A 12,177-nucleotide genomic window follows, 5' to 3' on the forward strand; every position below is an offset into this window, starting at 1 on the left:
AAGCACCTCCCTTTCCCCGTGGGACTGGAGAACAGGATTCCTCCAGTAGGGATGGCAGGAAGATCAGTTCCCTCAGACCAGGCAGGGCTTTTCCTAGGAAAAGGCTCCCTGGGGAATAAGATGTCCACTCTCCTCCATTACTGTCATCATTAACACTGCCCTGGGGTGCTTCATTTTCATCCCAGTGGTCCCCAGCCTGCTCAGAGACAGGATGCTGCAAGTGCCCTCTGCACAAGGAGAGGATATTCCCAGTGGAGCTGCAGTGCTGGGGAAATTGAGGCACTAAGAGAGGCTTATCCAGGATCGGCTGCAGCACAGTGAACCCAGGAGTCTCAAGAGCAGGCCGAGCAGTGCACCCGCTGACTCCCTGATTGAAGGGGAGATGCTCCCTCCTGGGGAAATGCAGACCCTGACATAGCTGCAGCAAAGCTTTGGCTCCCGCTTCCTTCATCGGAGCTCTTCCCGCTCCCGGCACGGCGGCCAGCACGGAGCTGGCTGGGGGCAGCGCACAGCCGAGCCCAGCGCCTGCGCCACGGCCTCTGACCGCAGCAGGCCTGGAGCCCAGGAGCCTCCGGGAGGCCAGTCCCAAGGGACTGACGTCAACCCCGGTCCTTGAAGCTCTGGGGCCATCGGGGAGCTGTTTCTGCTTTCAGCACATGGTGTCCCTGTGCTGAGGCATGGCCAGCCTGCTTTCCTCATCCATGGCTGGCTCCCTGGGAAGAATCCGTGGGGCTGGGAAAGGTCACCCTGGCTGAACTAACCACCCTTGGATGGGACTTAATGGGCAAGGGACAGCTTACAGCAGGCAGGCAGGGAAATGGAACAGTAGCTTTTGGTCCCCCGTGTCTGTTCATTCTCCTAAATTCTTCTTGAGCGAGAGCCAAAAGTAGGGCCTTGGCAGGGTTTTGGAAGGAAACAAGGGGAAGAAATGAAAACAGACATCCACCAAGAACAAAACAAAGGTTCGGCACAGGAGGGAAGTGGAAGGGCACAGACATGACTATGGACCTTCCTGCCTGCACGCTCACTCTGGCTAGCTTGTGCTCCCCTGGCTGCTTGCCCCAAGCTAACTCAGCTTGGGAACACTGGAACACAGCTGGAAAGTGCAGGACACTTGTTACTATCCTGTTCTTGTGCCACTCATGGAGCCAAATTAAAGCTCTTTCTCAGGGGAGTACCCAACTGCTCCTCAGTATATTATGCCCTGGGCCACCCCTTGCCTACTCTCCTTGCTGGCTCACCTGGTCTGCATTCCTGGCCCTTACAGGAGCAGGGTGACAATTGCTGGCACTGGCAGGGAATGACAGGCAAGCATATTTTGGACTCAGCTGCCTGCTCAAGAGCTATGGCAAAGCCTTGCAGTGAAACAGAACCCCACCGTGCCAGCCCACATTTCTGTGGTGGGCAGATGCTGATCCTCCCTTGCCCCCCTTATCTCCCCTACACTGCCACCCCGACAAATGGGGCCTCGGCTGTGAAGCAGTATCACTTTCAGGGAGTGTGTGTCGGGCCGGGGAGGAGGGGGCATTTAAATGAACAGCTGGGGGTTTTTTTGTTGTCCCTTGCTCTGGAGCCGTTCCTGCCATTTGGGCTGGTGGCAGGTTCACGCTGGGGAAGCTGAGCAATCCAGGCTGCTCCGGGAGAAAGAGCTGAGTGGTGTCCCGGAGCAGCAAGGATCCCAAAGAGGGTAAGAGCGACCCGGGCAAGAGGTGGGAAGAAGCCCCATCCAGTGCTTCTCCCTCTCCTTCTGCCCCAAGCAGCCCCCTCTCTCAGGGGCGTGCGGACCCCCAACTTCCCGCTCAGCTCAGACGTTCCAAAACGTGAGGAGCTGCCGAACACCCCCGCTACTGCAGGTCAGCCGGGGGCGTGCCGCTGTGCCCGCAGGCTCGGGGGCAGCATGCCCGCCCCTCCGCTGGCCGCCCCGCTGCTGCGCGCCCTGCTCGCCCGCCTGCTGCCGCTGGCCCGCCGGCGCCTGCTGCCGCCGCTCCGCCGCCTGGGGCGCCGGCTGCGCTCCCGGGAGAGCCGCCAGGCCCTGCTCACCTGCCTGCTCTGCCTCCTCAACCTGCGCAAGAAGGCGGACGACTGAAGCCGGCCGGCCACAGCCACGGGCGGGGACGGGACGGGACGGACCCGGCAAGGCGCGGCGGCTCCTCCCGCCTGCCCGGAGGAGGGACCGGGCAGGGGAGGGGACGCGCCCCGGCGGGGGCGGAGGGCCCGCCCAGGCAGCCGAGGCCGGACGGCTGCCCGCGTCTCGCCGCTCCGGCCATGGTTGCTGGGCCGCCCCCCGCCCCGCTGCCCCCCGCCGCGGGGCCGCCCCGCCGCTGAGCGCCGCCGCCCGCCCCGGGGAAGGAGCCGGCGCTGCCCGGGCGAGCTCCATCACCCGCTCTCTCGGGCGGTGGGGGCCCCACACGGCCGCTTCACCCCACGGTGCCCGGGCCGGGACCCCCACTGCCCGCAGCGGGCAGCGGGGAGGGCGAGGATGTCGGGCAGCACGGCGAGGAAGGTGCAGCCCTTCACCATCAGCACCAGGCTCTCGCTGCCCAAGTGTGCCGCGGACTTCCCCGGGGACGCCTGCCCCGGCATCGCCCTCGCCTCCGCGCTGGACAGCCACCGCGGCCTCCGCCGCAGCATCAACGAGCGCATCTCCCTCTACCTGGCCCACGCCCGGGCCGGCCCCGCCGCCCCCGCGGGGCAGCCCCGCAGCCCCAGCCCCCGTGAGGACGGGGGCCCCGACGAGGACCGGCTGAACCGCAGCTCCCTAGCCCGCTCCATTAAGAAGATCACGCTGTCCAACTGGTACGGGGACGCTGGCACGGGAGAGGCAGGGGGACCCGGGGACCCTGCCCGCGCCAGCGGCGAGAGGAACCACAACAACAACAACAGCAGGACAGGAAAAGCTCAGTTCAAGGTAAGCGATCCCAGTACCCTGTGCCCTGCTCTCGCCCCGTCTTCCCTGCAGATCCCCATTCCTCACTGCCGAGGGATGGATAGGTCCTGGGGAGGCTGCGCCCATCCCTGTTGCCTCATGCCCGTGCCGTCCAGGTAGCAATAGTTGCCGGGCTCATGGGGTAGTTGTTTTTCCTCCCATGTGCCCCCCACGCACTTCTCTGTCCCATCCGGCTGGAGGGCAGGAAGTCTTCGCGGGTGAGCGGAGATGAGCTTTCCCCGGGGCTGAGATGAGCCAGAAAAGCCCTGCCCCAGAGACTGGCTGTGGAGGGCTCGGTTTTGGAGATGCCTGTGGTGATGCAGTTGAGTGCGGGGAGCTGGGAACTCGCTCTCTCGTTTACCAGAGGGGAAACGGAGGCTGGGAGAAGGGAAGTGACTCATGAAGGGCCACACAGCCAGGCAAAGCTGGGACAAGGCTAGGATCAGGACCCAGGGCTCTCGGCACCCCGCCCTCCAAGTCTGAGCTCTAGCAGGCGCGGAGGTGCGAATTCAACAGTGCCAGAGCTCAGGAGACCCCCTCTGAGGGTGGGATGGGGAGGAAGGCATCTCGGAGACGTCGCAGTTTCTGGCAAGAGCAGGCAGGAACTCCTTGGGATTTAACCCTGACCTGCAACAGCTGGTTTCCCGGCAGGATAGTGCTAGGGAGAGCCGCGCAGCCCACTGCCAAAGCCCTCGTCTTCATTGCCAATAAAGGCTAGGCACAGCCTCGCAAGAGAGTGCCGCTTCCTCCGGCACGCAATCAGCTCCTCGCCGGGCGGCCGGAGCCTGCGCAGCCCGAAGGGCATCGGCATGAGGGCTCCCCTCTTTCGTATGAGGCACGGACACGTGCTGGGCACGGTGCTGTGGGACTCTCGGGAGGCTGCCAGGATCGGCCCCTCCTCCCTGTCCAGCATGAGCGTGTGGAGCTGAAAGAGGTGGGCAGGCTGTAAGATAGAGCTCGGGAGGAAAAGAGGGAGCTGGGGGGCAGGGGAAAACGTGTGGGATAGCAGCTGGAGGAGAGCAGGGACGCTATCTCCCACACCGAGCACGGTAATGATTTCCCAAGCGTACCCCGCAGCCCTTGGATTTGCTCTTCACTCCTGCCCTGTAGGAATGAGGGGCTCCTCCGGGATGAGCACAGTGCTGCCTAGGACGGTCTGGCCCCGCTCGTCTTGTTCGTGGGAAGTCACTGGCACCTATTCTATGGGAATGCGGCAAGCATATGCGCCGTGTTAATTTTGCTTTTAGAGGGGGAAAGAAGTGTTTGCAGAGGCGGCAGCTGAGGCTGCTGCGCCCATTTCACGTGTGGCTTTGCCGGTGTCAGGAAGCCTGGTGTCCTGCTAGGGAGCATTTAGCACAGCACCTCATGGATACTGAGGCAGGCTCAGCTCCTTCTCCCTTTGGTTGCTGAGAGTTTGTTGTTTTGCCGGATCGAGGACCCAGCTCCAGCCAGAGGGACCGAGAAGGGGGGGTAGTCCCGGTGGAGCAGCTCTGCGGGAAGGATGAAGTCATCGCTGTGCTGGCAGCCCTGTTTTCCTGCGGCTGACGGATCGTGAGACAGGGACTTTAAATAAAGCTCCCGTGTCACCTGCAGGCTTGTCTCCCACGGCTGAGCCCTGGGGGCCAGCCTGAGACATTACTGCATAGAGCTTTCTAGGGTCTTATGCCTCACAGGCACTTCACATTTAGCTCCCTATCATTCCCTAAATATGCATCCAAACCTCTCAGCACCATGGTCAGGCAAGGAGGTGCATTCTCCTTCTGATACCATCCTGCTGAGTTCTCACTGTGCCTGCTGGGCTGTGATTCAGCCCTGTACCCTGACTGTTCTTCCTGCTTGGGATGGGATGCTGTGGCATGTGGCAGTGGTCTGTCCTCTGCAGCCATGGGCCAAGCTTTGCAAGCCTTTGGAAAGGTCCAGTGGTGCTGTTCTCCTAGAGGCTGTAGAGCTGTTGGGCTGTTTTTAGGGCTCTGAGACTTTTTGGTGGCAGCAGCTCTATGCTGTGGGCTGCCATTCAAGTCAGGACTCTTCTGCAGTGCTGAAGAGATGGTGGGAAGCCGTGTTCCATGCAGGAAGGGAGTTCTGATTTTCCTAGGTTCGTTTCCCTTGGACAGTGTTCTCAGTTTGGAGTGGCCTGAGCAGCAGTAGGCTGGCTCTGGCTGATCTGGCACCCTGTTTGCAGTGATCTCAGAGGAGGGGTTGTCAGGGCAGCACACATTGTCCACCACCCTGTTTCTGTTGCCCTGTGCCTGCTTAGATGGCTGTTACAGAGACAGCAGGATGGCCCCGGGAAGGGAGTGGAAGGAGGTCCCTAAGTTAGCCTGTTATATCCAACAGCCCAAGAAAAGATCCATCTGTAGAGGATGAGGCTTAATGCCCTTGGGCATGATCCAAACAATCCCACGCACCTCTCCTCCTGGGGCTGTGCTGCATCAAGGATAAGGTAATGTGGAGTTCATCCTGGACATCCTCTCAGTGCCTGGCTGCAGTTCCTGGACTTCCTTCCTCCTGCCTCTCCTGCTTCCACCCTCACCCTTGTCCTTTGGAAGCCCTTCCCTGCAAGCCAGCTGCCCCCTTAACTCATCTCCCAGCTAGGCTGAGATCAGGGATCAGCAGCTGAGAGGGTTCAAGTTCATGATGTTGGAGTTAATGTCATCCCGTGCCCTCATGCCTCTGCCCTACTCTTCTGGAAGAGGGCAGGGGAATCTCACTCTTAATATCCTTAGATGACCAAGGACCAGTGGTGATCACTAAATGGTTTTCTGCTGGCATTGGAGTCAATTCAAGGAGAGAAAAGGGTATTGGGGGAACTGGGAGCTAAAATGGAGAAGGCAGTGAGCAAAGCAGGCTTAGGAGCTCTTGCCACTTGCTGAACCCGTGGTGGGAGCTGTGGATGCTGTTTGGAGAAGCCGGGCCTAGATGCGTAAGGAGGGATGGGCGAGAGCGCAGCCAAGCCACGTCTGGGTACTGCCAGCAGCCACCTCTGGCCCAGGGCAGGGGGAGGTGGGTGAGTGCTCCTCTGTCCCCTTGGCTGCCAGCACAGTTAAGCACTACCGGGCCCACAGCTGTGCCTTCCTGCCTCTAGGTGTTCCTCAGGAAGGATGTGGATGCGGAGGACAAGCAGCAGGAGCCTGGGAGTGTTCAGGCCAGTGTTTTCTGCTCTCCAGTGGACAGATGTTCTCCCTTGCATGCGGTATGTCCCCCTGCCCTCAACATTAGGGGGGCATGACATGCAGCTTGGAGCTGAGCAATGAGGCTGGTCACTGGTGGTGTGCCCAGGTGCGCAGGGAGCCTTGCCTCTTCCAGTGAGTGCGGGAACAAGCTAGGCAGGATGGGGCCAGGAATCAGCCCCCCAGGCAGCGCCCAGAGGTTTTATTGCTTCCAAGGGAGCCAGATTATGGGCTCCTCCAGCCATGGCTGAGTCAAGAGACTAAAGGTCACGGAGTCATAGGAGGGCCTGAGAATCTGTGTTGCTATTAAAAAAAAAAAAAAAAAAAAGACAGAGGATTTCTGTAGTTCTTGTGGTTAAGTAGAACAGGCATTGGAAAGTGAGTCCCGTGCTGTCAGCAGGGCAGCACATGCCAGAGTGCTTAGAGAGCCTGAAACAGTTGCCCAACCCCACTGCTCCACAGGCTCCTGGAAAATTGCTTCCTGGTGGGCTCAGGGGCAGCTAAAACCCTGTGGGGCAGCTCACACCCAGCCTCTCAAGGAGGAAGGGCTGTCCCAGGCTAGCCCTAGTAGCAATTTCTGCCTGCTGAGAGGAGGGAGTGAGCCTTGCACCTTTTGGTTCCTCCTGAAAATTCTCCGTTTCCTGTTTGCCACCAGTTAGTATGCAGTCAGATCCCCATCTCGGGGCAGAAGGGTGGGAAGTAAGTGCCCGGGTAATGGTGCTGTCTCCTGGACAGCGTGCAGCTGGGCCCAGGGCTGAGTTTGGAGAAGGGCCAGCACTTTCATTGGCTGACCTTTGCTGTCACCCCTGGCAGAGCTGGAACCCTGACAGAGGGTTTCATCAGCGTTGACTGCCCACAAGGCCAAATCCCAAGGGAGATGTTGCGCTCTCTGCCCCCTCCAACCACTCACCGGGGATAGGGGTCTTGGATGCCACCAAAGGAGTGGTGGTGATTACCAGGAACCTGCCTCATGGCCCCTCCATCCCATCCCATCCCATCCCATCCCATCCCATCCCATCCCATCCCATCCCATCCCATCCCATCCCATCCCATCCCATCCCCTGGCAGCATCCCCCTGCATGAACACCAAACAGATGCTGCAGACATGAATGCTCCTTGCAGGGAGCTGCTAGGGAGCTTGCCTAAGGCTGGAGGGGCAGCAAGCACTGTATCCATCTCCAGTGTGGGTATCGGGACCAGTCCAGGTGCTTGGTGCCATCCCAACAGCCTGGAATGACCTAGGGAGTGACCCACTTGAGGGACAGCCCAGCAACCCCCTGCTGGGGTTGCAAAAGCCACCAGTATGGTCTTGGTAGAGGGAAGTGGTACCTCAGTGTGCTGGAGGAGAACCCCAAATACGTCAGGGAAGGAGCGGAATTAAGAATAAGGCATGCTGACCTACTTCATTTGGGTTTCTGAAATGCTTCTGGGAGGTGACAGGGAGGGCTCCCTGGGGCAGCACACTGACGCTCCCCACCCCACCTCTGCTCCCCCCAGCTGGCGGCATCCCCGGTGTCATCACCCCAGAAAGAGAGCCCTAAGGGCAAGGAGTCTGCTGCAGCACCAAGATGCAGTGGGCAAAGCGGCGTGGGAGCAGCCCCTCTCCTTGACCTGAGTCCTCTGATAGCCCAGTTCAACCGGGAAATGCTGCAGGTGAGGCCAGCTGGGGCCCTCTCCCAAGGGTCTGTGTGGGAAGTGGAATGGAGGGCCATCGGCAGCCTTTCATGTGAGCTGTGGGGTGGGGTGCGCAGCAGGGAGGGTTGAACTCCCAGCCCGAGCGAAGCCATGGTTGTGGCATGAGATCATGTTTGGCTGCCTCTCCCTGGCTGTCAGCCCCAGGGAGAGGGGGTCAGCCCACACCAGGGCCCTGCTTCCTCTCCGAGTGCGCATGCTCCTCCTGTTCCCCGTTCTCCTCCTCTTCCTCTCAGACCCTGTCCCTCCCCAGCAGCGTGGGAACCGAGATGGTGGGAGGGCTGCTTCCATGCCATGGTGGGAAGAATGCGTGGATGTTTGCACTGGGGAGCGGGTGCAGTGAGGAGAGATGCTTTGTGCAGGGATGTTCTGTGCAGACTGGCCTGCTTGGGCAAGCCCAGCTTCTCCTGCTGGGCTGAGACAGACGCCGGAAAGAAGCGAGGTGCTGCACACCTTCACACCCCTATTGCCACAGATGCTGTCCTGAGTGCCTGTGCTGGCCTGTGAATTCCCAGAGCAAATGGGTGGTCAGCTGAAAGGGTGCATTTCAGTCCCGGTCACAGCTTTGGGAAGGTTTGGGTTCGGGTCCCCAAAGCCGTGTCCTTGAGGCTCTGGTGGAGGTCCCCAGCCACGTGGCTCTTTGTATGTTGCAGGCAGAGAGCTGGGTGCGAGGCAAGCTGCGGGACCTGAAGGACGGCTGTGACCTCCAGGACTGGGAGGAGGTGGCCCAGACCTTGCAGCGGGACATGAAGGATTTTGAGAACACACTGATAAAGCTCAATCAGGTGGGGCCAGGCAGGGCATGGCGTGGCATGGCTCCCATTACTCACAGCACCTGTGTCCCTAGGTTCTCTGCAGCAGAGGGTCCCTGGGAACCCCTGATGCTGAGTGGGTCCCTTGGCCCCACAGATGGGCGAGCAGCTGATGTGGAGGGCGAGCCCCAGCGCAGAGGCTGTGCGGAGGCAGCTGCTGGCCCTGCAGGACCAGTGGCAGCTCCTGAAGCAGACGGCTGCCAGCCAGAGCAAAGCCCTGGGTGGGCTGCGGAGTCTGCAGGACTTTAACAGGAAAGCTGAGCGGCTGGAGGCATGGATCAAGCACAAGGTTTGGGGGATGGGAAGCATGGTCTGGGGAAGGGGACAGCCTGGTTGTCCCCCCACCTTCTCACACCCTTGCCTGGCCCAGGAGGAGAAGCCCTCTCTGGCAGCCCTCCTGCAGGAAAGCCCGGATAAGATCCAGCTCACTCGCCGCATCCTTGACTTGAAGCAGGTGAGAGGCTGCTGGGGGGCTGCAAACCTGACAGGGGTGCCAAACACCTTGAGGCTGGGGCATGGCACAGGTATCTGAGGAGGGACGCTGATGTCTTTTGTCTCTGCTCGGGCCAGGAGGAGCAGCAGTTCCAGAGTCTGCACAAGGAGCTGAACAGCCTCGCCCAGAAGCTGGAGAAGCAAGGCAAAAATGAGAGCAGAAACGTCTCAGCCCGGCGCAAGCACCTCAACAAAGCGTGAGTGGAGGACGTGTGGGCAGAGTGGAGGACACGTGGGCTGAGCAGCTCCGGGCACCAGGAGCTGACCAACTGGGAAGCAGGACCCCCCAGACTTCCCGGCCTAGCTCTGCACAGCTCCCCAGACAGGCACAGGCTGCCATTCACCTTTCCCCTTCCACCTGCTCAGGTGGCTGCGACTGCAGGGGACCCTGAAGGAGCACCACGAGGCTCTGCAGCTGGCTCTGGAGGTGGCCTCCTTCCTCCAGCAAGCAGATATCCTGCTTGGGGTCATCTATGCAAAGGTATCTGCACTGGAGCCAGGTTCACCCTGGTATGTGGGGCTGTTGCATGGCCTGAATGAAACTTGATGGGCAGTACCCTGCTCTTGTCCCCTGCATGGAAGCTCCCGTGTTCCCAGCACTCTCAGCCTGGGCTTTGGGGAGAGAACCAGGGGATGGGGAAAGGGAGCCATGTTGGCAAGTGCAGCTTTGCGCCGTTTCTTTCTGCTGGAGCTGGGAGCAGGGCCCTGTCCTCCTCCTGCTGCTGACCATGGCCTCTTCTTACAGCAGAGCAGCCTCTGCAGTACAGGGAAGCCAGGGGAGGGCGAGCCTTGCCAGGATCGGGATGTCAGGGACATAGCCAGCCAGGTGATGGTGAGTGCAAGACTCTGCCTCGTCCTCTGAGCCCTGGGGAGCATCCTGACAGATGGGAATGTGAGCCTTCCCAGGCCAGCTCTGCCACCATCAGCGCTGTGAGCTCTGCAGACACCTCCCACTGCGTGGGTGGCTGAGGCTGTGTGATGGATGGGGGAGTCTCCCTGGGGCAGAGAAGGACCGGGATAGGCACTCACCGCCTCTTCTGCCCCCAGAGGGCTGGCTGTCATCACACACCCTGCCCATGGCCATGGTGGTTCATCACTCATGAGCCCTGTCTCCATCACTTCCCAGCTGCTCTCTCTTCCCCAGATGCTGGATGTGACAGTGTCCCAGCTCCTAAACTTGCAGCCCAGCCTGGCAGCCAGAGTCACCTCCAAGCACCAAGACATAAAGGAGAGCTGGGCACAGCTCCAGCAGGCACTGAGGTAGAGCATAGCTGGGCAGGAGCACCATGGTGCCAACCCTGACCTCCCAGCACTGGAGCCAGAGGCTTGGGAAAGACCTGGGTTAGCCCCTAGCAGGGGCACCAGCTCCACTCAAAGTCTTTCTTTATCCTTTGCTCCCCTGGGCTTCCCTTGCCTTCCTTTCCTAGGACAGGGAAGGGTCCAGCACGGGCAGGCAGTTCCCCGGGGGGCAAAGCTGCAGCTCCAAATGTTGAGCCTCGAGGAGACGACAGCAGTCACGGGGCTGTGGGTAAGGAAGCAGCAGCCAAATGGACAAGAGGACTCGGCAGCAGGGTAAGCACTGTCTTCCTCCAGACATCTTCAGCTCCTGTGCTTGGAGAACACAAGGAAGCTTATGGGAAAGGGGTTCAGGTGCTGGGCAGAACATAAGCTGAGCACTCCTGGATCTGGTCCCACCAGTTATGGGAGGTTATAAGTGCCAAGCCTGGGGCAAAGCAGGTGTACGCTTTGTGCTGGCCAAGGAGGAATGGGAACTTTTGTGTTGCAGGTACCAAAAGATGTGCTGGAGAAGATGGCAGAGAACAAGAAAGGAGAGGAGATCAACCCTGGCTCCCCAGCAGTGGGACAGCCCCCTCATGGAGGGGACAACAAAAGGTACCAGCTTGTGGAGGTGGCTGTGGGAGCAGGACAGCATCAAAGGGGAAAGGGTTGGGGTTCCCCTGTGCAAGGGGGAACCTTGCAGTCCTGACTGCCCCTCTCCTCTCTCTGCTGAAGGAGGAGAGAGGCAGAGTCTGAGTGGGGGATGCGGCAGCTGGAGACCCAAGTGCAGGACGTCTGCCAGGTGGTGAATGCGGTAATGTCTCCCCAAGAGTCCCCTTTGCTCCCTGCCCATCCAAGAGGAGACAGTGTTGGGGAAGGACTCGCTTCCCTAACCTACTCCTGCTGCTCGTGGGCATGCAGGCTTGTGCCCACACGCCTGGTCTGGGCACCAACCCAGCATGTCTCCTGCTCCTCTGTCCCCATAGAAGGAGAGTGTGGGTATGGGAGTCCCCCCATGTCCAGTGGTGAGCCTGGAGACAGCACGGATGCAGCAAGAGCCTCCGGCCCCCAGCTCCAGTGCCAGGGCTGTGCTCCTGGTGAGCCTGCTTGGATGTGAGGTGGGGGAGGACACCAGGTGGGGCCCATCCTGACTGCCCTCCCTGCGTCCCAGGAGGGGCCAGCACGAGGAAGGCCTCCCGGGAGCCCTCAGGTGGAGGCCATGCTGCGGGAACTGGGGGAGTTGTGGGAGGACCTGCAGAGGAGGCACCAGGAGAATGGCGTAGTGCTGCAAGAAATCGATAAGGTACGTGGAGTCAGGGCTAGGGTGGGCACGGGGCGTGCTCCAATTGGAGCAGCTTGCTGGGGATCACCAAGGGAGGCTGGCACCCATGGAGCCTGGAGCTGCAACGCTGGCACCGACGTCTCTGGCTGGCCTTGCAGATGGCACTCTGCTCCCACTGTGCTGCCTGTGCCCCAGGTACCCCCAGTGGGATGCCAGCATGGCTCCTGCCTCCTCTGGGTGTCTCAGAGCCAGGCTGATGGGTTCCCTGCTCTCCCTGAAGGCACTGAGGCTGGTGGGGGAGCTGGACCAGGCTGAGCGTTGGCTGCAAGACGTGGCTGGGTCACTCTTAGAACCAGCTGCCATGAGAAGCCCGGCAGAACTGCGCCAGGACCTGGAAGAAATGAGCCGGCTGGAGAAGCAGCTCCTGCTCTGTGGCCTCAAGCTGCAGGCACTGCGGGAAGAAGCAGCAGGCGAGTCGCCCACTGAGCACGAGGGGGCAAGGAAGATGCAGAGGAAAGTGGAGAT

At 60.6% G+C, this 12,177-nt stretch overlaps 1 protein-coding gene across 1 annotated transcript; it reads left to right on the forward strand.

The window, feature by feature from the left end:
* Positions 1–2,219: 2,219 nt before the first annotated feature.
* On the forward strand, positions 2,220–10,228 carry LOC119698956 (spectrin beta chain, non-erythrocytic 2-like). The gene is made up of 9 exons (XM_038131804.1): positions 2,220–2,908; positions 6,012–6,119; positions 7,594–7,749; positions 8,442–8,573; positions 8,698–8,889; positions 8,971–9,054; positions 9,171–9,289; positions 9,459–9,573; positions 9,838–10,228. The coding sequence occupies exons 1-9, from the start codon at positions 2,480–2,482 to the stop codon at positions 9,952–9,954; spliced, it is 1,452 nt and encodes a 483-aa protein (XP_037987732.1). The 5' UTR covers positions 2,220–2,479; the 3' UTR covers positions 9,955–10,228.
* The last annotated feature ends 1,949 nt before the right edge of the window (positions 10,229–12,177 follow it).

The sequence above is a fragment of the Motacilla alba genome, chromosome 3 (assembly GCF_015832195.1).
Source record: "Motacilla alba alba isolate MOTALB_02 chromosome 3, Motacilla_alba_V1.0_pri, whole genome shotgun sequence".
Lineage (NCBI taxonomy): Eukaryota > Metazoa > Chordata > Aves > Passeriformes > Motacillidae > Motacilla > Motacilla alba.

Bases quoted from the DNA above. Each gene is read 5' to 3' on its own strand.
- LOC119698956 (XM_038131804.1), top strand. From the start codon at position 2,480: ATGTCGGGCAGCACGGCGAGGAAGGTGCAGCCCTTCACCATCAGCACC. The intron at 7,750-8,441 runs GTGAGGCCAGCT...TGTATGTTGCAG, and splicing joins TCAACCGGGAAATGCTGCAG to GCAGAGAGCTGGGTGCGAGG. The intron at 8,574-8,697 runs GTGGGGCCAGGC...TTGGCCCCACAG, and splicing joins CACTGATAAAGCTCAATCAG to ATGGGCGAGCAGCTGATGTG.